The sequence below is a fragment of the Leptonychotes weddellii genome, unplaced genomic scaffold (assembly GCF_054177405.1).
Source record: "Leptonychotes weddellii isolate Sample4059 unplaced genomic scaffold, ASM5417740v2 HiC_scaffold_107, whole genome shotgun sequence".
Lineage (NCBI taxonomy): Eukaryota > Metazoa > Chordata > Mammalia > Carnivora > Phocidae > Leptonychotes > Leptonychotes weddellii.
The window spans coordinates 140-24,247 of NW_027684017.1; the positions used below are offsets into that span (position 1 = coordinate 140).

The window sequence follows — 24,108 nt, forward strand, 5'->3', positions numbered from 1 at the left end:
TCAAAAACTCAGTTTCAGTTGGGTGGGTAGTCCTCTTCACTGTTGCTGGAAGCCAGTCCTTTCTACTCTGAATAAAATGTCAAAGTAACAATAAACAGAGAGAAAATCAACTTGTTACTCTACATCTACAGAAGTCTTTGCCTAAGCATTCTTATCTAGTTGATAAGCATATGTAAATAGATGTGTGGGTTAATTTTCAGCCCTCTAGGACTGTCAAATACAGACAGATTTCATCAGCACAAGTAGACAGCAGTCTGACCACTAGCCATGAAAACAGAGTGCAAGAGGTATGTTTGGTGCAGAAATGTAAAGGTGTGACTGGAGAAATGAGTCTAATGATTTAAGTACATAATATCTTCCACAACTGATTTCTTACCTTTATTTCCAACCTCATCTCTGTCATCTACCCTACAGAACTCCTTCATTCCAGCCACCTACTCTTTTCGTTACTGCACACACAAGCTTGATTTCTCAGGCAGAGTATCTGGAACTATCAATCTCCTCAAAATCGAGCTCATGATCCCTGGGTCTAAACCTCTTGGGCTAGACTTTCTAACACTGGCCTCTATTTGTCCTGTCCCTAAAACCTCCCAGTACCACTGGCCTTGGGGTCAGAAGAAATGGATCCCAGTGCAGATCTTATCATATGATCTTATGACTGAGACTGTCTCATTTGAGGCTAATATTCCTCACAAGCAAAATGAAAGAACTTCACCACATCATTGCAAGTCTCTTCCAGCATGTTTCATGATTCTAATTCTTAGCCTAATTGTTTAAACAATTCTAGCCCACTAGCGACGGAGATGTTTCCTATATCCATATAAAAGAACAAGGGTAGAGTCAGAGCCAGAGCTGCTATCAGTGCCCATCTGCTTCTGGGTTGGTCCCTGAGCTCCCAGAGAGCTGTGCAGTTAGTTACGTGGTAGAGAAGACACCACAGGCACACACAGTAGGGATTCCTTACAAGAGTTTTTCCACTCCTGGTGGAGGTTTGACAACCAGCGAGACATGCCGATGCATATGTGATTCCATTTTCACCACACACAGGTTCCCATTTTGTCTCTGAACATTTGCATCTTGAGTTGCAATCTGAAAAGAGAGCTCGTTCATGATAAGAGACAGGTTTGGTTCTGAAAAGAAATGTAACAGTATAAAATATTACCTCTTAGCAGGCAGCACCCTAATATCTTCAAAAATCAGTGTTCTTGAGTAATATAAATGGCAGTGCCAACGGAGTTTGCCTTTTGGAAACACAATTGTCATCAGAAATGCCAGTTTCTGATTATTAAATGTGAGTCTACTATTAAGAAGCTTTCTCTTGAAAGTTATCTTTAGAGGTTTACACCTTCACATAATATCCAGTTCTTGGTTTATGGTTTTTACTAAAATCGACGATCTCTAGGATCTTCTAATACATTTCTATGCAAAGATGTAGGAAAGTGGCTAACAAAGCAGAAAAGTAAACTTCTAGAGCAACTAATGACATTACTTAAATGCATTGCAGGCAGTGTGTGCATGAGCATGCGTGCTTGTGTGTAAATTTCCTTCACAACTGTCTCGGCATCAGTAGAATGGGCATTGCTGATGGTGCAGTAAAAGAAAGAAAACAGTCAAGTAGTCAACATTATGTCAACAGACTTCAGTTTGGAAGAGCTACACATCCTATTTGTGTCTTACTAATAAATGCATCGCCAGTTCATCTAACTTTTCTCTGTCTCAAAATCTCCCACTCTATGCAGCTCTTCCATATCTCAGGTAATTCTTTCTGATTCTCTGGCACATGCTTTTCCAATGACTTACCCATTCATTTGCTCATGTGTTCAAAAATTTTGTGGAAGCCTTCTAAGTGCTAGCTTTGGGAGGAGAGAAGATAGTTACAAATATGAATGAGACAATATTTGCCCTTAAGGAGCTGGCTTTCTGCTCTAACAGTTAACTTTACATAATTTTGATGGTCTTCTCTCTTTTCTCTCCCTGTCATTCTGTCTTACCTTCCCCCTTTATCTCTCCCAGAATTCCTTCTCTTTCACTTCTATTTCTTCCCCTCACTTGAATGACCTCATCCTTCTACTTTTATTCTCCTTGTTCCTTTCATATTCCTTTATTCTTTTCAGGGCATACTTATGCAATGGTATTTCTCTTCTACCTGTACCTTATTTTTCATCCCTTGGCACTCCATCATTCTTTTTTTTTTTCTCTATTATTTCAAATTTATTTACTTGATTATTCTCCTCCTCTCTCTCTCTCTCTCTCTTTTTTTTACAAAAGCATTTGAGGGACTTAAAACTGAAACAACAGCAACAAACCCCACGTGCATTGTCATGTACACTCAGTGAGGGCAGGAAGTATTTGTTTTATTCACTCCTGGGTCTCCAGCACCAAGAACAATTTGGGGCATACTAGGTTAAGAAACAAGATTTCTGGGGCGCCTGGGTGGCTCAGTTGGTTAAGCGACTGCCTTCGGCTCAGGTCACGATCCCAGGGTCCTGGGATCGAGTCCCACATCGGGCTCCCGGCTCAGCAGGAAGCCTGCTTCTCCCTCTCCCACTCCCCCTGCTTGTGTTCCTGCTCTCGCTGTCTCTGTCTCTGTCAAATAAATAAATAAAATCTTTAAAAAAAAAAAAAAAGAAACAAGATTTCTGGTAAGTCAATCAAAGTAAAACACTATTTTATTCTGGAGGAAAATAAATGTCATTTTGGCCCCTCCTTCTAATAGGTATGTCCTATAATGATTGCAATTATAATTTCTTAATTGATGGAATATTCCATCTAGTAGAACTGCTATGCATTTGGTTACCTCAAACATAAAAGCCACTGAGATGTCTCCAGACAGAATAAAAGGACATAACTAGGCCTCCTGAGAAGTCATATAGGAGTATTTCATTCTGTTCTCTTCTATAAGGCATTAATTGTTAAATTAATTGAGACTGTTTGGTAGTATCTGAAAGTATAAGTAAGTGCCTTTGAAAGCCTAGAATCAGGCCACTACGGATAGTGTAGGACTGGGATCTCAGAAGGTTACTGTTGAAAGAATTTTGGGGGAGATCTAGGCCAACTTCTCATTCGGCAGATCAGGAAAGTCAGGTCCAAAGTGGGCAAATTAGTGGCTCAAATTCACAAGGTTTATTAGTAACAAACTTCAAAATGAGAATTCTTCCAGGCCCCTGGATTCTAAATTTCTTGTCTCACATCAAACTTACTCTCATTATTGCAGAAGAAAGGTTTCTTCCATTACCATATCTAAAGCTGTCTACAGGGTTCCTGTTGAATGTCCAGAATCAAAACAGCCTTGCGGAACAAAGCAACTCAGGATAATCCCTGGGGAGCATATTGTATTCTATAAAGCCAATTATTTTATATTACTAAAAGTATGTTAAATTTATCATCTAGGACTATCTTGAAGCAGAAATTAATTGCATATATGTTTTACAAAGGATGTGTTGGCAGAGTTATTTAAAATTTTAAGATAATTTTTATCCAATATGTCAGAATATTTATACTCAAATGGGATTTTGCTTTCAAAAGAGTCATGTAGGGATGCAAGAGCTTTGTCCAGGGATGTTGCCATTTCTTTGGCTGCTTCCAATAGCAAAGCTACCCTTAAAGGTTAAATCTTTGCCATTGTTGGGAATATTCTGAAAAACATGGAAAGCAATTTCAAAAGAGGAGTTTTAGAATGCTTTAGATGATGAAAGCATTATTGCAATGCAGTTGTAGTCTTTTAAGGCAACTGCTTTCAAAGGCTAGTACTCATGCAGTGAATATATTATCTTTTATTTGTTTAAAAATATTTAATCATTTATTGTGTGGGTAAACTTTTAATGAACCTCAAAACTTTGCCATTGTTGTCCGTCTGTGTTTGCTTTTGGCTTAGAGACACGATGATGTTGTAGAAAGAATATTATACTTTGAAGAGGTAATTGACCTTTCTAAACTCAGTTTCCTTTAAATGAGGATAATAAAACTTACCTCATAAAGATGCTTTGAGGATACAAGTGAGATAATGAAAGTTATGGTGTTTTGTAAATTGCAAAATACAAAGAATTTTACCACTGTCCACCTACCATTAGGATCATAGGGACAATTAAAGACAGCAGAGGGCTTCTACTCGCTCCAGAATCTTCTTGCAATTCCTGCTTACAACTAACGTCCTTAATCTACATTGCTGACGGTTAGCAAGGCAACGTTACTACACTCAGTTAACTGGTAACTGGTAACTGCTTCTGGTAACTCCCAGAAGCAACAGTATATAAACTTCTCAGTCACTAGTTTTCTTGGACTTTTTAGATGGTAAAAAGTATAACTAATACTCACTTAAGAGCAGGAGAAACCAGGTTAATGAGGGTGATGGAGATTGGACTATGGGGACAAGACAGTTAGGTAAGCATGGAAGGAAGCACAGGAAGAAAGCTGGAGAGCAAGCAGTAAATAAGCCGCAGCTAAACTAAGAGACACAGATCATTAGATCAGGAGCATTGGCCTTTGAGCCATAGGCAGAGTTTGGACAGTCACGAAGTGCAGTTAGTGTGGTAGGCCTGGCACGCAGTAGTGGCTCAATGAGTAATTTAAACAGATAATATATAGCTGGGTGGAAGAACGAAGACAGCTGTGTCTGGGAACTCATGTTCAGAGGTAGAGAGATGGCAAGGACTCTTGAAAGGAAAAGACAGGGTAGTTCCTTCAAGATCCAGCTTTGTATTAAGATGGACAGACCCTGGAACCTAAGAAAACTAGTCATCCACCCCATACGAGATGGCATAGGTCTGAAAACATCAATAAATATTCTCTTGACCAACTGCAAAGAGCTAAAGAGAGCTGTTGTGTGGTTCACCAGGCTGAGGAATAGCATTCTCTCCTGAAACTTCACATGATTTGAGTACAACAAAGACTACAAAAAGTAGCACAGAGACCTTTCCAGTTATCCAAGTGTTCAAAGAAAAAAAAATACAAGTGTTTACAAATGGCACATTTCTTTTGTGCCAGGAAAGTCCTAATCACTTCCATGTATATTATCTTGGTTAAATCTTACAAAATTCTATAAGGTAGTTATTATTCTTATTTTTAAAGTGGAAAAATTTGAGGTTTGATTAGATTAAATGACCTATACAATGTCACTTCACTAATGATGGACAGAGGCAAGATTCAAGGTCTGTACTTTCCATTGTCAGGTTGCCTTATATAACGAAGACAGAGATGCAATATTCTTAATAATTTCTCTTAGGCAACCAAAATCAAAGGAGATGACAGATTCTGGTGACACTAACAGCTCCCATGTCAAAGTACTGTCAGCTATTCCACAATAAAACTATAATTCCTTTCTCATATTTATGATGTTCACAATCAAATTATCTTATGTTGAAACTCTATCAATAATTAATTTGATTAAACAAGCCAATCGCCTCAGATTACTTAATGAGTGAACCTACCCTTGGTAGGTGACAGTTAGTCCTGCCACATCAGAATTTTCACAGCCCAGTGCAAACAGGGAAAGGAACAGGAGGTACCCAAGAACAGATGATCCCAAGTAGAGTTTTGCAGCTCCATACACACTGATTCTGAATTTTTTCATAACTATCCCCCCAGAGAATATTCCAAAGGCCACTGCAGGTATGTTGATGAGCCCTGAGGAACAACAACAACAACAACAACAACAACAAAATATATATATATATATATATATAATTTTGTGAATCTCTAAAAGAAATCTGAGTGTACTGACATAAACTTTCTAAGAGATTATACAAAACTATATAATAGTTCCTGACAAGTTATTAGACTGGTTGGTCATTTTAAGTTATAGAAATATTAATTCACTATTATCTACTGACATATCAAGAGATTTTGATGAGTGTCCAGGCTATAGATAATGATAGCACAACTGAGAGTCTCAGAAGTCTGCCTAACTTGTCTAGCACAGAGTTTAAAATCAATAAACACTGAATTAATCAATGAGTCAACGTCTTTCTGGTCTAATCCCAGGATTAACAGGTACAAGCAAGGGGCAACTAGGTGATAGTTAACGTTCTTTAAGTTTATGCATGAGAGAATAATAGATACATGGAATTCAGGGAACAAAAACACAGTTTTGGTTCTTTTTTTCTAGCCCAAACAAAATTTATTTTTAGAGTCTTAGTTGCTTAGTTTGGTATCTTTCCTAACAACCACAACAACACAACAACAATAACAAAACAATGTATTATTTGACTCTTTTTGTATTTACTAATTGCTTATAATGTACTAACCACTCAGGTAAGCATTTGATATATCTCTCACATTTATCCTTCACCACAACCCTAGTAGATAGCCATATTGTTATTTTCACTTCAGACAGCAATTTATTCATGGTCATGGTTAGTAAGTGTTAAAGCCAGATTTGACAATATAGAGTTGATGTCAAATCTCATGCTTTTCTTTTTTTTTTTTTTTTAAGATTTTATTTATTTGACAGAGAGAGACACAGTGAGAGAGGAAACACAAGCAGGGGCAGAGGGCAAGGGAGGAGCAGACTCCCTGCTGAGCAGGGAGCCTGATGCGGGGCTCCATCCCAGGACCCTGGGATCATGACCTGAGCTGAAGGCAAGTGCTTAACAACTGAGCCACCCAGGTGCCCCAAATCTCATGCTTTCAATCACTACATTATACTGTCTCTCCTCCAAAGAGTTTGGAACACAGGATTCTTGATAAATAGATGTACCATCTCACTAGTAATCAAATAAATGTGATTTTAAAACAACACTAGGAAGAGATCCAACAAAGTGGTTGAGAGCTTGGACTCTGGAGACCTAAATACCTGGTTTGGACCTCAGTCCCACACGTTAATAGCTGTGCAATGGCAGGTGATTCTCTGAACTTCTATAAACCTGTTTCCTTACCTATAATATGGAGCAAAAATAGTGCTGAGGTGACTAGCATGAAAAGCTCCTAGCACATTACACGGCACAAAAATATCATTCAATTAAGTTGTTACCAGCATTTCAATCTGTCAGATTCACAAAGGTGAAAATATTGGGATGGGTCGGTAGAGTGGAACATGTCTGTGTTAGAAAAGGTGGGAAAAGTGGCTCTTTGGTGACTTCTTGGTTAGATTCTAAATTGGTAAATGTTAAAATTAAAATGATCACATTAGACGAACCATGAGAGACTGTGGACTCTGAGAAACAAACTGAGGGTTCTAGAAGGGAGGGGGGTGGGGGGATGGGTTAGTTTGGTGATGGGTAATTAAAGAGGGCACGTATTGAATGGAGCACTGGGTTTTATACTCAAACAATGAATCATGGAACACTACATCAAAAAAATAAATTAATTTAAAAAATATAAAGATTATATTAAAAAAGATTATAAAGATTAAAAAATATTATAAAAATTTTTACAAACAGTAAAAAAAAAAAAAAAAGAAAAGAAAAGAAGAAGAATCAACCCACCTCGAAGGGGGCAAGATCACAAAATTGGTGAAATAAAAAAAAAAAGAGGAGGTGCCAGTTTTTTCTTTCCCAGCTAAACTGAGGTTTGTGGCTGTAGCAAGTGGCAGAGATGAATGTATCCTGGGCCCCTAAAGAGCCAAATGTCAAATAAGAGGAAACTGATTATTACTTACTTTTAAAAAGAGAGCATATAATGGAAAATAATATAACAAACCTGGCTTCTCATGACCCGAGTTAATAAATGCTAACATTTTCTCCCAATTTTTCTGATTTTTAAATATGGAGATACATAAGACAGATTCCTTCTCTGTTCCAGATTCCATCTTCCTTCTCAAGAACTAACCATTGCCATGGATTTGATGTGTGTCATTTAAGTCCCTATTTTTACATACACATATTCATAGTACTTGACTTTGAATCTCCCTCTCACAGACCCAAGACTTACACAAAAAGGGCAGACTGAGTCCTATTCTCTCTTTCAATTCTATCTCCCAAAAGCAGTTTGTAAAAAAAACACATCTTCTGAAAACTAGGTTCTAAATTGAAACCTTGAGAGAATGTGCTTAGAATTTCATTTATTTTGTAAAGTACCAATCCAAACTTGGGACATAAGGAGTCATAGCACAAAGGATACCCTTTGATACCCTTTGTAACTTCATGCTGTGTGGGTTTCCACTAACTTTTCCCCATCCTGATCTGGCCTAGAAGAACCTGAGAATCAAAATGGGATGATTCTATGGGTATTTCTCCCTCAGTACAGAATGTTAAAAATCAGGAATATCCTCTCTTGACTGATCTCCTCTTAGAGGCCTGTGTTCTCTTGAAACTTCCAGAAAGTTTCATGTATTCTCTTGCCTCCAGTCCTTTCTACACAAGATATCTGCTTCGTCTGACCAACGTCCTTTCAAAACCCCACCCTTGTTTCTACATTTTCATCTTTTAACACCTCCTTATTCTTTTGCTTTTGATTTAGGTATTGACACCTTCTCCTAGAAGATTTTCTTCTAACTCCAAGATAAGGTTTGTTCTCCCAGAGTTCTCTGGACTTCTCATAATTAGAGACTTCTCACAGCTTCCACCAGCTGTATGGTGCCTCCAGGGACATCTCTAGCATCAGGGTGCACAAGTTGGTCATCAGAAGCCCCTTTCCTCCTCCCTCTGCCTCTGGCCCTTGTACAGGGTCCCATAGGCCGCAGTCTTGGTCCTTGTCACAATTACCTGTTAGCTTATCTGGTTTGCACCCCTCACCTACCAAGCTCATCTTCAAAGCAAAAACTGTGCTCACCATTATATCTTGTGCTTCTTGCAGTTTTCCACAAAAATGTGCTAAACGACTAAACTTTAGTTTATCCATGTATAACATTTCTCCTGGATATTTTACTTTCCTATTTCAAGATAAATGAATTATAACATGATTCCGTAAAACAGTAGTAGTACATTTCAAATATACTGTCAGCTTGATTCCCCCTTTCAAATTCCCTAGGATCTGTAAGCTATCTATGCTGGGCCAAGTTGAGTTGACAGCAGATTTCCTAAACATCAAACGATGTTTCCTCCCAAATCTTCTCTTCTTTCACCCGAGGCACTTTTAAGTCAGCTAATGAAGTAGAAATTTCACTCTGATTTCTTCATTACACACTTTTTTTCACTCACACCGTAAAATGTGCTGTTCTTAAAACGTTTACCATCTAAATATTCCAAATGAAAATACCAGTTGTAATTTACACCAGCATCCACAATTTGTTTCAATTTACTTTATGTACTTCTTTTGAATTTAATATATTTACTCAAATAACAGGAAAGCTAGGAGAAATTTAAGAGCAAATATGTTGTTGTTACTTACGTATACTCATTCAAGCTGAAGACCTTATTCTTTGTTACTGTTCGAAACAGGAGTTATGAAACTTGTGTAAAATATTTTAAGATGGACAGCACAGTTACAATATAATTTGGGAACTCTGATTCCCATAAAAATGTATGATAGCCTTAGTCATTAAAATGAAATGGTAATAAGTTATAATAATAATAGTACTTTGGGATGTACTTAGAGCTTTTCTCCAGCAAAGAAAAATTCTGTAATAAATAATGGACCTTCACAATATTACACTAATGTTATAAGATATAAATATTAAGATTTGAATTTTACCGAGAGAGAAATGCAGGGAAAAATTTATGGGATTTTTCACACTCATGTAGCCAATTGGGTGTAGACAAAGAAGTAAACTTAGCCATCTTTCTTGGGTATAATAAAAGTATTTTTTTCCTCACAAACTAAGATTGTTTTCCATTATCTCACAGATTTTTAATATAACTTAATATAACTTGACCTAATTCTAGAACACATCATAACACACAATTTGCTCTGCTAGCTTAGCCACAAAAATTAATGTTTTCTATTAATAAGCAACTTTCCCCAAATAATTATCATAACTTTTCCCTATTTGTAACTTCTCCAAGAATGGAGAATGATAATCATTGTTGTCAATGAGAGACAATGTCAATGTATCATGTCCACTAGGTATTGTCTTAACAAAAAAAAACTCCAAGAAATTAAGAAAAATGACTAAATAATTGTAATCTGTGTATTAAGAAGGAAACAAAACATAAGATCATTTTCACATAACTTAACAGTGATAGAAGAAGCTTTAAAAGAGGAGAAAAATTCAGCTATCTAAACTTCATCCAGTGGAAATTGCAATGGGGAAAAAAAACCCCACACACTCAAAAAAGCAAAATCATTTTGCCATATGCCTCCTAGTCCCTGAATATGAAACATTTTTGTTGCTTATTTTTCTTTAATTTTCTTTGCAAAATTAAAGTAGCTAACATGAGAAAATATTATTTCTAAACTTTAGAAATATGACCAACATAGCAAAACATGTACAGCAAAAATAAATCATCATTGTAACAGCTGGCCCTTGAACACAAGGAAAATTTGTTTATGCTTTCCACCATGTCATGTCAAATGTCTTCTCTGAGAGCAGAGGGGAAATGTGCTTTCGTCGTGCTTCTCTCCCTTATTTCATCACAGAAAGGATCATTCTTTGTAGCCTCCCCACCTCACCCCCAAAAAAATGAAGGAGAAAAAGGGAGAGAAGTATGATAGAAGAAGAGAAAGAAGTGAGAGAACAGTATTTATTGAACGATAGCTGTATACACTTACAATGCATTTTATAGGTCTTATTTAATCTCTGTTTTAACCTAATGATGCATTTGTTTTCACCATTCTAAAGATAATCAAAATAAGTGTTATGGATATTGACTCATTTTCCCACTAACTCTTACTGTGCTTTTTTTCCATACTTAATTAATGTGAAACCAAGATACATTCAGGAAAGAATCCTAGTTGTAATGATTGAAATCATTAGACACTATTACTTATCTCTCACAAAAGTACTTGAATTATCCATAGACATGACATGATAGAAATTGTGAGGAATCAGAATTTTAGGCAAACTTTGATAGAGGAGTCAAAAAATTCTGATGATGAGCTTGGATCTCAGGGACCATCTGAGTGTACAGAGAAGGATTATGGTTAAAAGAAATCAACTGCCCACAACTTAAAAAAGAATTATTAGATTCTTCTTGTCAGTTTTCCAAAAATAATTATGTCCAGAGAGGAAATATAACTCAGGGGAATTAATTTTATTCCTGGCTACATCATAATGTATGTATGCAATTAGGCAGGCCACTGAATCTCTCAGAATTTCAAGTTCTTTCATCTGTGCTAATTTTCCTTAAGAATAATTTTATGGCAAAAGTATTTCATTTATTATCTACCCAATAAAGGAATGAGATTACATATAATCTCATTTTCTATTATAAATATCTTTCCCCAAACAATGCTCTTAATTTTCCTTTATGAAATAAATGTTTTTAATTTGAAATTAAAAATGTATTTATCATTCTAGTGACACCAAAATCAAATGCCCTCAAACTCTAAGTGTTATGCACATGTTGAATAATAAGAAATAAACATACACTTAAAGATGTGTCACTTCATTGCAATTCATGGGGGAAAAGATGGCTTTTTCATTTTGATAATGAACCTTGACCTTTTCCTTCACATTATACCAAAAAAAAAAAAATTGAAATGTATGATAACCAGAGTCACCTGGGTGGCTCAGTCAGTTAAGCATCTGCCTTCCACTGGGGTCATGATCCCAGGATCCTGGGATCAAAATCTGCATCCAGCTCCCTGCTTAGTGAGGAATCTGCTTCTCCCTCTCCCTCATCCCCCCAACCCCCGCTTGTGCTTTCTCTCTCTCAAATAAATAAAATCTTTAAAAACAATACACTACCTGAAATGTATTATAACCTAAATGTGAAAGTTAAAACACTTAGGCTACTAGTAGAAATATTAGGAAAACATTTTCATGGCCTTCGGTTTTGACAATTTCTTAAAACAGGCAATAAGATAGCACTAATGAGAAAGAAAAAGACTGGAAAATGGACTTGCTTAAAAATAAGCAGCTTACCATTAGGGGAATGAAAAGAAGAACTGAAGTCTGTGAGAAAATAGTTATAATACATATATTCAATAAAGAACTTGTATCAAGAAAGAAGTACCTACCCCTACAAATCAATAAAAAAAGAGACAGCTCAAGAGAGACAGGCAAACAATTTGAACATAATTGACAATAGAGAATGTTGAAGTAACCAACAAGCCTGCAAAAAAGTGCTCAACATCATTAGTTATCAGTTAAATGCAAATAAACTGTAAGATATCACCACACCCCATAAGAAGGGTTACAATGAAAAAGACTGACAATAACTAAGTGTGATAGAGATGTGGAGCAACTGGAACGTTCTTATACTTCTAGTGTGAGTATAAATTTACACAACCCTATTGTAAATGTTTTGGTTATATTTACTGGATCTAAATATACATACTTCCTATGGCCCAGCAATTCTGCTCCAAGATAAAGCCAAGAAAAACGTTGTGTATACAACCACCAAAATACAAATAGAATGGTCATGCAGTGTTATTTATAATAGTCAAAAGCAGAAAACAACCCAAATGCCCACCAACAATAAAATGAATAAACTGTGGTATATTCATGTGATAGGATATGACACAGCAATGGAAAAGATCAAACTGTTATACACAACATGAATGAATCTCATAGGTTTCACTTTGACTGAAATCAGCTAGATACAAAAGAGTACACAGCATACTATTCCATTTGTATAAAGTTCAAAAACCAGCAAGGCTGACCTGCGATGACAAAGTTCAGGATAATTATTAGCATTGGGCAAGTGTATGGAACAGGAGGAGGTTTGAGGGAGCCCTCTGTGGTTCTGAAATGAGTTCCATGTTCTAGCTGATAGTTACTATACAGATTTTTGTGTTAACATTTATCCAGCTGAGCTACACATTTAGGGGCTGTAGAATTAACTATTGTTTGTAAGTTATAGCTCAATAAACACAAAGGAGATTTTGAAATAAAATAAAAAGAATGTCTCCTAAGCTTTTATTTCTCTTCTATTCTTGTTAAAGTCAGTATAAAGCACTGATTGGCATGGAGGGGGTTTTGGGGGAATGAAACCTAAAATGTTTCTTCAGGTCAACCATTAAATCATACAATTAAATCAATTTGAACCAATTAATGTTGAAAGTAAAAGTTGAGTGGTAGAGCTTTAATATTTATAATTTAGCAGAATAGTCTGAATAGTCAATTAAATTAGCACCTACTAAGTGTCCATTATCCAGGATTCTTACAGGACAGTTACAGATTCTGAAATAAGCTCAGAGGCCTCTTCCAGAGACCGAGACATAGAACAATTTTAAAATATTTTATAAAGAAGAAATGTTTTTAAATCTTTGGATTTTCCTACCATTAAGGAATATGTCCCAAGGAATAAAATACGCCTTTAAACAGAAGCATTAAATGATGTTCTCATGGACTAAAGGAGCTAATCCAGGTTTTAAAAGTATCCAATTACTTGGAGCATGATGTTCATGTATTTGCACATTCTGGTTCTTCTTCATTCATTTCTTCATGCTTTTCTTTGCCCTTCAATAGCTTTTTCATTGTTGACTGATCTGCCATGCTAGAAACACAGCCCTTTTAAATAACCTGAATACCAGGACTCAGGAAAGTCCTTTAACTCTGAGCAAAAACAAACTTTGTTTTGCAATGAACACCTTTTAACCTCTCCCGAATACTCACTTTTTATGATCCTAGAAACTGTTCAGGTAAAATGGCCACTGTTAGGAAGTTTTGGTTACACTTGAAAGACACATACCCAGTATCACAATCTCCTAATAAAATGCACGTTCGGTTTACATAATATTCTTAAGGCCACTCACTTACAGTTGTGAATAATTCTTGCTGCAAAATTGTACCACAGACAACCTCAGTATTTTAACTGGATTTTTTTCACTCTGCTAGATTTTTTTCACTCACTTTTTGACTTCATATCTAAAATGTCATAAATCACCTTCAGTCTAAACATGAGAATGCCTAAATGCCTAAGGGTTAACAAGATGCAGCTGATAGTGCCTATTGGCAAGCGTGAAGGACAGGTGAACATACCGATAACAAAGTTGGCCTTAGAGGATGACTGCCCATACTGCTGCTCAATGTACTTGGGTTTATAGGTCACCATTCCAAACAAAGAATTGAACTGAACGGTGCTGGCACACAAGTATAACAAGTACAGTGGATTTCCAAAGAGATTCTTCAGCGACGGAAGAAAATCTGTAAGACAAAAATAACATGGAGTAATTAAAGACAGCACTACCCTTAGCAGAAGACACAGCCTTGGCACCAGGGCAGAGCTGGCCGAGTCCCACTGCCACAGTTAGAGCGTGGTGCCCATATACACTATGGATATGAAGCACTGGCACAAGTCAAGGCTGAGATCTGTCAGGTTCATATCTAGACACAGGCACTCGCTTCTACAGGCATATAATTTAGATTACACTTAGAGGTGTGAGTAAGACAGGAACATGTTCCTCCCAATGGTATGGGTAGAAGGAAAGAGGGACAAGAATACTCTCTCCCTGCGGAGCTGAAAGTCATTGGTAGGACATCTAGAACTTCAGTTTTCTGGTCTCTCCTCTTCAAACTTGCGTCATGGTCACAGAGAAAGAAACATGAACATTATCTCCGTTTAATTTAATGAACTTAATGTAAGAAATGAGCTTTGGCATTCTCCCTTCTTCCTATTATGCAGCTGAAGAGTTTGAAATGTGAAGATTTTTCTGTAAATATTGCTTGCTCGGCCCAACTGAGGGGGACCAATCTTTCTCATGGCCACTCTTTTTCCATGTGAAAGGAATTCATGTTAATATGTCTGGCCTTGTGCCCTGCACCACACTCACTCCTTTGATCAACAGTGGGAAACATGCACTGACACATTTGTCAAATGACTGAATCTCATCTGTTAAAAGGCCACAAGCTCTGAAGATGCACTCTTTTCTGTCCACCCAGACTGATGCGAAGCAGCAATCCCAGATAGGAGCCATTGCCAGGTCTAACCTGTAGTGGTGTAAGGGTGGGAATGTCAGCAAGGAATGTTACGAAAACTTTGGGTCATAATCTTTAATCCCTCTCCAGTAATAAAGCTGACTTTGTAATCTTCAATTCTGCTTCCTGTATAGTTTCTCAATTTTTCTGAACAAATGATGGGGAGAGAGGGGTATTATTTATAGATCCCTTACAGAATCTCGACAGGAAAACTGAAAGTGCTTCAAAATCAAGGAGAATCTGGCTCACCTCTTGCCATTTCCATTATTTTTGACTTTTCTCCAAGAGGTGTTTGGTATTCTGTATGATCATCCATAATAAACTTGGATTTTTCAGAGGAGGAATTGGAATCCTCTCTACTTCGGGGTCTCGGCAGACTCTTTGGTAAACACCAGAAAGGCAGAGCTGCAAGAAGACTTACAATTCCTGCTATTAGGTAACCCAGCCACCAGGCTCCTACCCACTGCGGATCCTTTGGAGTAATGGTTACATGATCTGAAAGACAGAGAGGATGGCTAAATAGCATATACAGCAAAGCCAGTGAGTTGAAATAAGCTTATTTTTTAAAAAATCCTAGCATCAGCTCTATCACATCATAAAAATACCTAATAATTCATGCATGATAACTTTCTAGTCTGAACATTATCATCATCTTGCTTTTTGAGGGAAACATGGTGCTTTTTTTCTAGAACATGATGCTTTTCTTTTTTTTTTTTAATTATTTATTTATTTATTTATTTGAGAGAGAGAGAGAGAGAAACAGCATGAGAGGGGATAGGGTCAGAAGGAGAAGCAGGCTCCCCGCTGAGCCAGGAGCCCGATGTGGGACTCGATCCCAGGACTCCGGGATCATGACCTGAGCCAAAGGCAGTCGCTTAACCAACTGAGCCACCCAGGCGCCCCATGATGCTTTTCTTCATTTGTTCCTTACATTTAAAATATAGAGTCTAAATCCTGGGGGAGGGGGTCTTACTTTGCCCTGGGGGTTCTGCAGAGGGACCCCCTGGCCCATGACAGGACGCAAGCACCTTATGAGGGAGAATTATGGGGGCTCCAGGCCTTTTGCCAACTCCCCCACATAAGCACCACTTGCATCTGGTCCACATATTGAATGTCTGTCCAAGATTTTTCTCAAAGAAAGAGTTATATCCTACACCCTCTGGTCCCAATCTAGTCTAAAACATTCAGAATGTTAGTCACTAAATGACAGTAATACTTCAGAGCTAATCTAGGTCTGAAGCAAGATTTGTATATATAAATAAAATGTTAATGTCTTATTCATCATCAAAACTTTATCTTTGACACCATTTCTTATTTGACGAAAAGGTAAGGGGTGATGCAGTTTTTTGAACCAAATCAAGTGTTTTTTTCTTCTTTTCTATATAAGAACCCATAAAACATATGATAGATCTACCTCCACGGCACTCTGTGAGAACAATGAAATAAACACATGTCCTTTGACAAATAGGCCCAATTGCCACATTATACTTGGTAAAATGTTCACACTGGCTCATCACTGCATCTTCACTGCTTCCCTTAACAATTTCCCTCTGTACCACTCATCACACCTATGCTTTCTTATCTGAATCAATCTCCATGACTGGATTTTAAAACCTCAGGAAGTCAAGATACTCAACTTCCATTTTATTCACCATTTTGTGGTAGAACAGCACCTGGGATAGAATAGATGCAAAATTAATGAGGTTAATGAATAAATGAATGAATAAATAAAATTTTTAGAATGTGTCTTGTAGTTTATTTGATAAAAAAGACAAACTGGTGCAAGAGTTTTTGCATTTAATTTTAACACATGAGGACTTCAAAATGCAGTTTCAGAATTTTTAAAGCTGAAACTTGTTTTCTTGTTCCTAACTGCTTTCTTGAATTTCTTAAAAAAGGAAGAAAAGTAAATGTCCATATCCAGGAGGTACATCTCACAAGGACAGGAACACATTAATAGCTATGGAAAGATGAGGTCCCCCATTTACTCCCTCCACAAGTACTCTCCCAGAGAATAAGGTAGACTCACTCTAATATGCCTCCACCTGAAAAAAGATTTGTACAGTAAAGAACATATTTTGGTTGCCAGAACACTTTCAATTCTTGGTCTTCCTGGCAAGTCTACAAAATAGATTATCAATTGATGTGTCTGTCTTGTTATTACACCTGAACCAACAAGAGCCAACAAGAAGCCACAGTTTTTAGTCTTAACTATGCTGGAATGCATTTGAAGTGGCAAACCAGAAGTGAAAAAGGATACATCTGAATAACAAACCATGGGTCATCCAGTTCTAACCACTGCCTATTTTTCATATTCCATTTATTAAAGCATGCAGTGATTAGATCAATGACAAATTTTCAGTGGATTATTTTCATTTTATGAAAGATTACCATCCTGTAACTTTATGAAAAGGGAATTTGATATTTTCTACACCATCCCTGTTAAAAAAATTGCAGTGACTAAAATAAATAAATAAATAAAAATAAACTTTCTTACCTAGGTTTACAAAGCCAATGTCAACATACAGTTTGGCACATAATGAGCCTAGCAGGAAGCCAAAGATCGGTCCTATAATTGCAACCGTCTGCACACACCCTGCACCCAAAAAAAAAAAAAAAAAAGCGGCATTTCTCCGCTTTTGTAAATTAATAAATTTTTAAACAAGAAATAGGAGTGAGATCCAGTTAGTAGCTGAAAATATCTCATCAACTCTTCATTTAAGTGTGTTTAATTTGTCAATTTTTCAACCTTATTGAATCAGGAAATAAGTCCTTCTCAGCTTTGGAAGAAGAATGAACACTTGGAAGGCATTAATTACCTCTTAGTAAGGAAATAACACCAAGATTCTGAAGAAGGTAATTTCCCCCAAATGGAGCAAACTTTACTCCTTAGGAGTAAAAGGAGTAAAACAAAACAAAACAAAACAAAAACAAAAAAAACAGAATTATACTATTTTGACAGTCTTTCAAAAACTTTTTATGGTTGATTAAGCATAAGAGTCATTTTGACATTAAAATTGATTTCTTCCACCTTAGACCAAAAGTGCATGTGTTCAGAGAGTCTGTGGGACCATGTGAGAGCAGTAGCTATGCAGATCCCTGAACACAGCCAGCCAAGGAGCTAGACCTGCCAGTACAGAGAGGTGCTCTTGGAAACAATCATGACCAGCCTGGGCAGCATTAACAGGAAACTAGAGCAGATTGCTTAAACAACACCGTTCCTGGGTATCAGAAATGTAGCTGTATGGCCCATCTGCCTTTTCATTTCACCACAGCTTGATGCACACATATCCCTGGCAGATTAATTTAAATTAAGAGGAGGAGTAAATGGCAGTTACCAGATCCTTTCTGGAAGAGAAGAGGGGGTGAAGAGAGAGAGCAGGAAGGGGACACCCTGACACCTGCATGCATCTCTTGGCTTGCAACCTTTCCTCCAGTCCCCAGAGTAACTGCCTAGCACATGTGATGGAGCTTCTGTTCCAGGTCCTGATTTACGCTGCAGTTTTCCATCAGAGCAGGTAACCTGTTTTTAATCACAGCCTGCCTGACTGTAATGAGAGCCCTCTGGAGTTCTGTGCACATGGCCAGGGCAGAACTATACTGTGGAGCTAGTCCCAGCCCCTCTCAGTGAATTTAAATCTTGTCCTCTATCCCTTGAAGGCCAGGCCCTCAAAAGATCAGAGCCCCAAGAAATCAAGACTGATGTGTGAAATGGAGAAAAATTTAGTTTCCAAGACTCAAGAGGTACTCCATAAATGCTACTTAGATGCATCTGGCCTTGGAGTTTGAGTTTGCTGGAGAGAGAGAGAGAGAGAGAGAGAGAGAGAGAGAGAGAGTGTGTGTGTGTGTGTATGATTTTAGCTGCTGCTCTCATCCTTTCTGTGTTTTTATCCATTCATATTTGCTATTGAGAACTCAGAATTCCTTGCCTACCCCTCACAGGAAGAAAATGCTTTAAATAGTCAGGGCTTAAAAGATGGGAAGTAGTTTCTAGGGCTCTGGAAACAAAATTAAAAAATGAATATAAATGACACCTAAATGCTTCAGGAGTACAGTTAACCCAGTAAAAAGAACCTATGAAATCTGAAGTCCAGGAAGATATTTGCACAAAGTCATACATCATGGCAGTTGATCTTCCAGTTATTTCCTTTTAATCTGATGTTCTTTCCCGAATGCAATTGGTCCTTCTAATTCAAGTTTCTTCATCATCCAAATCCTCAGTGTGGACCTCAGAAACGTGTGAACTCAAAAAAGGAACTGGATCTGAAGGATAAAACCTTCCACGCTCTATTTAGTTTGGAATGGAGTTGAGAAAACCAGGTACCCTGCTTCCCAAGAAGATGAATGAGGTAGGCTTTACCAATATAGAAAGCAGAATTGTCTTCACTGGCAAAATCATCAAGGTAGGCAATGCCTAGAGGCTGAATAGGAGTTTCCCCAATTCCACGAAGAAGGTTCCCCAGGAAAACATAAACCCACATGGAAGAGCCGGCATCCATTTCACATTCTTGAAAGGAAAGTGAATAAGAGGAATGAAATTAGGTCAGTATCAAAGTTAAATATTTATTCTGCATTTCTACAAGCTGTCCTAAAATTGGATTAGGATGTAAAAGTGAAATTTCCAATAGACATAATTTGATAGGAGTCAGAGCAAGTTTGGAAAATATTTTGGCTTCAATGTTTTAGGCAATGTAAATACCCCAGAGATTTTGATCAAGGAACTCTTTTGATTCTTCTTTCTGATGCCTTGCTTCTTATTTTCTCTTTTTTGTTCTATATTTACACTGAATTCTTTGAATTCCTATGCTCCAATAACATTCAATATCCTGTCTGAAACAAAACACAAAATTTCGAATGAAGGATTTTCTCCCCTTAATCTTTTAAACTTTTCAATTTTTCAACAGAAATCACTTGTAATTTTATTGCTGACCAACTTTTATCTGAAATCCAAAATTTTATATGGGTGATACTTCAACTTTGGACAGCATCACAACTGTTTGACAGTGAATAACCATTTTTAGGGCTCATGTTAAGGAAACTAATTTCACATAAAAATTTAAAACCCTATATGCTTTAGTAGTATAACTCTTTGAACAGAAAGAACCTTTCGGCAGTCTTCTTAGAATGAAATTCAAAGCTAACAATTTTTAAATGCTTTTGTAGAAGTCATATCTTGATATAATCATGTGAAGCTGGAGAATTAACTCCCATATCACAAGTGAAATACACTTTGAAGAGTTTAATCACTTTAATAAAAGCGATAATATTTTCTATCTCCAACAATCACCACTTCTGAATGCTCCCTTTCTGTCAGGCACGGGGCTAAGTGATTGGCAGGCATTTTTAAAATTAAATTCTCCTAATAATCCTATGAGGTAGGAGTTATTTCCACTTATTAGTAGCCCTTAAAGTAAAATTTGAAGGTAAAATATGGGTTATTTAGAACTGAGGTGAATTCTCTTGTGCAGATGAGTCAGACTGTGTGACAGACCAGACTATCATGTGTGTAGTCTTGCTGCTTCCTAACTCTGCCTCTTCTGGAAATGTAGCCAAGTGACCAAGCATTTTTTTATTTATCTTCTGTGGATTTCCATTCCACTCCCCCAAATATAATGTTAATTCCTTTTCTAAAAAAAAAAAAAAAACCTAATTCTAATATCAATTCTACTCCTAACATTTGTGTGACCCCAAGAAGCTTGCTGGTAGGGAAGTCTTATAGATAGGGGAAGACATCTTAGATCTGTGCTTTCCAGTATAGTAACCACACACCACATGTGGCTACTGAAATGTAAATTAAAGTTACAGAACATTAAAAATTCAGTTCCTCAGTCACACTAGCTATATTATAGTACTCAATAGTCACATGTGGCTAATGGCTGCTGTATCAGACAACCTAGATATAGAACATTTCCACCATTGCAGAGAGTTCTGTTGGACAGCTCTGCTCTCCAGTGTTGTCGGGGGAATGGGAGTTGTACGGGGAGCATTTTTGGGAAGAGTCCTATATTTACCCCACTATCATTTTTAGGATGAACTTTGTGTCCACTATGTCTGATGTCCACATAAGCCTATGACTTTAAGGGAGCAAGACCTCATTTAAAGGAAAGAAAAAGATTGAGTTGTGAGTCTTATACTGTATACCTAATAACTTGTCTCTTCCCACTAAAAACATTTTAATTCCTGCCTCTAAACCCTATGTTTCTCTTCTTAATATTAAAGGTTTAAATATTTCCTAATTAGTTGTATTGCCAATTATATTACATCTTTTGTGATTATCAAAAACAAAAACAAAACATCTTCAAACCCTCCTCTTATACTCTCCTCTCCTTCCAGGGTGTTTTTCTACTTCTTTTCATACAGCGGGATGGGGTAAACTTTCTACATGATTACATCTTCCCTACCTCCTCCCCTCATATTTCTAGATTTCCTTTAATCCTCTGGCCCTTCCCTTCATTCAAATAACCAGACTTCAAGTGTTCACTGCTCAGGAAAAAGACATCTCAAAAGAAAGCACTGAGGATATTAGGGGAAATTAAAGGTTTTATGATATAAATAAAAGATTTGCATGACTAACAGGTAGATAAAAGAGAAGCTTCCACACTGCCTATAAAGAAATCAATCCGGAGGCTAGGAGCAGGGAGTGAGGTGGGAGTGGTGAAGAGGAAGCGCAGAGTATGTCAATGCTGAAGGGCAGTAGAGAGAGGGCATTTGGGCTCCTGTCTCTGTAGCATCCTGGAGACATGGCAGACACTTGTGGGTAGATGTGTGGACTCCATGAGCAGGGAGAAGCTGTGCCACCATGGCCAGGTAGAGCCCAGGAAGGTATCAAGACCCAAAAGATGAGACGGTTGTACACTGTGGCCCTGCTTTTGACTCCTCAAAGGGTTTCCAGAGGATTCCCATGTTCCCAAGGGTGGCTCACACAATGCATTGATATGGAATATGGGTCAGCCATACGGAACTCTAGAGATTCTAACAAAATTCCCTGCATTCTGTCTTGTGTGGAAAAGAGAACTATTTCCAAGTTTCCAAGACTGTCACTTCCACATTAGAGAGAGCTGCTGTGCTAAAAAGGACATAAAGGTAGACATAGGATGGCCTTAAAATTACATGTATGACCAAACACTGAGGCCAGAGGGATTTTAAATATCTAAGTTGACCAGGGACTGATAACACCAAGAGGGCCCTCCCACAACCACCCCCTTTGCTATTATGTAAGCTCCCCAGAATGTAAGCAACACTTGGGGAAAGGGTGAAGGTTAGGGACAAATTGAGATTAAATTTTTGTCATTCTGATGAAAAGGGGATGGACACAGATTTTCAGTTGAGATCTGGGGGGAAAAATATATTTTATAGCTGAGCAATGGACTGAGATTTGTATGTGCCAAGCTAGTTTTATCCTTATTCGATGGCCCACCTTATTTGGAACCACTGGGAGCTTTTCTCAGTCACTGGCAATTAATGCCCCTTTCCATAAGATTTGAATCTCTGCATATTCTCTTAGGATCTCATCATATACTGCCTTATATTCTAGGACTTTTTATGACACTATAATAACCCAATTTAAGTAGTAAAGCTTTTGACAGAAAAAAAAACACAGAAATTTTTGTCCATCCTAAAGCACATATTAATTCTTTTTTAAAAGCTTTCTTAGTCAAGTAAAAAAAATCATCTTACCATCATTTCTTTTGGATTGTGATTTTTCTATAACCGAGAGAGGTAATTGACTGTCTGACTCCAAGAGACATGGAGAGAGGCTGAGAGTGGAATTAGAGAAAGGAGAATACTTTTCATATCTGTACCTGTACAAAAAGAATGTTTTCTTTACTACAGACTCATTTAACGTCATGCTAAAAATATTATATGGACACTACATGACTCATTAGGGCACCTGTTTGAGTTTGCAGATACCCCTGAATCTGAATCACTAAAATCAAACCAGCATTTAACAACAATGACCTGAAGGTCTAGACAGCCAGAAAGTCTGCCAGAAAGTCTGGCTTACTGTTATTTCCACCATATCTGAACCAATTACCCGGTGTAGTAAAAGAAAATACAAGGGTTCATTTTAATGTAAAAATAATGACTCTAAATCACCTGCTCCCCTGATAAAAAATATCCAACACTTGATAAAATCATGATTATCTCTAAGTCAGCGGAAAAGAAATAATTGAAAACTATGGTCTTGCACACTGGATTTAGAGTTGTAAATTTAGTAGAACAACTGCATTGCTGATTCTAGAGAACTGATGATGATATGTGGGGTTTTGGGATTTAAGTTTTTATTTAAATCCCAGTTAGTTAATATACAGTGTAGTATTAGTTTCAGGTGTACAGTATAGTGATTCTACACTTCCTGCAACACAAGGTGCTCATCACAAGTGAACTCCTTAATCCCATCACCTATTTAACCCATCCCCCCACGAACCTCCCCTCTGGTAACCATCAGTTTGTTCTCTAGAGTTGAGTCTGTTTCCCTCCCTCCCTCTCTCTCTCTCCCTTTTGGTCATTTGTTTTGCTTCTTAAATTCCATGTGAGTGAAATCATATGGTTATTTGTCTTTCTCTGGCTGACTTATTTCACTTAGCGTAATACCCTCTAGCTCCATCCATGTCATTGCAAATGGCAAAATTTCATTCTTTTTGATGGCAGAGTAATTTTCCAGAGTATAGCACATCTTCCTTATCCATTCATCAGTCAATGGACACTTGAGCTGTTTCCATAATTTGGCTACTGGAGATAATGCTGCTATAAACATAGGGGTGCATGTATCCCTTTGAATCAGTATTTTTATATCCTTTGGGTAAATACCTAGTAGTGCAATTATTGGATCATAGGGTTGTTCTATGTTTTTTTAAGATTTTATTTATTTGACAGAGAGAGAGAGAGAGAGCGAGAGAAGGAACACAAGCAGGGGGAGTGGGAGAGAGAGAAGCAGCCTTCCGGCTGAGCAGGGCGCTGGATGCAGGGCTCAATCCAGGACCCTGGGATCATGACCTGAGCTAAAGGCAGACGCTTAACAACTGAGCGACCCAGATGCCCCAGGGTTGTTCTATGTTTTTTTTTTTTTTTAAAGATTTTATTTATTTATTTGACAAGAGAGATAGATAGCGAGAGCAGGAACACAAGCAGGGGGAGTAGGAGAGGGAGAAGCAGGCTTCCCGCCAAGCAGGGAGCCTGATGTGGGACTTGATCCCAGGACCCTGGGATCA

The 24,108-nt window shown here is 37.5% G+C and overlaps 1 protein-coding gene across 2 annotated transcripts; it reads right to left on the bottom strand.

Moving 5' to 3' along the window:
* Positions 1-385: 385 nt before the first annotated feature.
* On the bottom strand, positions 386-24,108 carry LOC145718087 (solute carrier organic anion transporter family member 1C1-like). 2 transcript variants are annotated; one of them, XM_081809528.1, is made up of 7 exons: positions 22,574-24,108; positions 19,257-19,403; positions 17,394-17,492; positions 15,146-15,391; positions 13,961-14,125; positions 5,427-5,622; positions 386-1,130 (listed from the first exon to the last, which is right to left on the bottom strand). In XM_081809528.1, exons 1-7 carry the CDS (start codon positions 22,743-22,745, stop codon positions 761-763), a joined length of 1,395 nt encoding a protein of 464 aa, XP_081665654.1. In that variant the 5' UTR covers positions 22,746-24,108; the 3' UTR covers positions 386-760. The 2 variants fall into 2 exon arrangements, with proteins under 2 accessions (XP_081665654.1, XP_081665655.1); XM_081809529.1 differs by lacking the exon at positions 17,394-17,492.

What these genes read in the sequence shown, in the direction of transcription:
- LOC145718087 (XM_081809528.1), bottom strand. Translation starts at nt 22,745, where the DNA reads ATGACGTTAAATGAGTCTGTAGTAAAGAAAACATTCTTTTTGTACAGG. An exon ending in CATTGGCTTTGTAAACCTAG is followed by an intron (nt 15,392 to 17,393) that starts GTAAGAAAGTTT and finishes TCTGTCTTTCAG; the next exon opens with ATCATGTAACCATTACTCCA. An exon ending in CTAACTGTCACCTACCAAGG is followed by an intron (nt 1,131 to 5,426) that starts GTAGGTTCACTC and finishes ATTTCTTTTCAG; the next exon opens with AACCAAACCTGTCTCTTATC.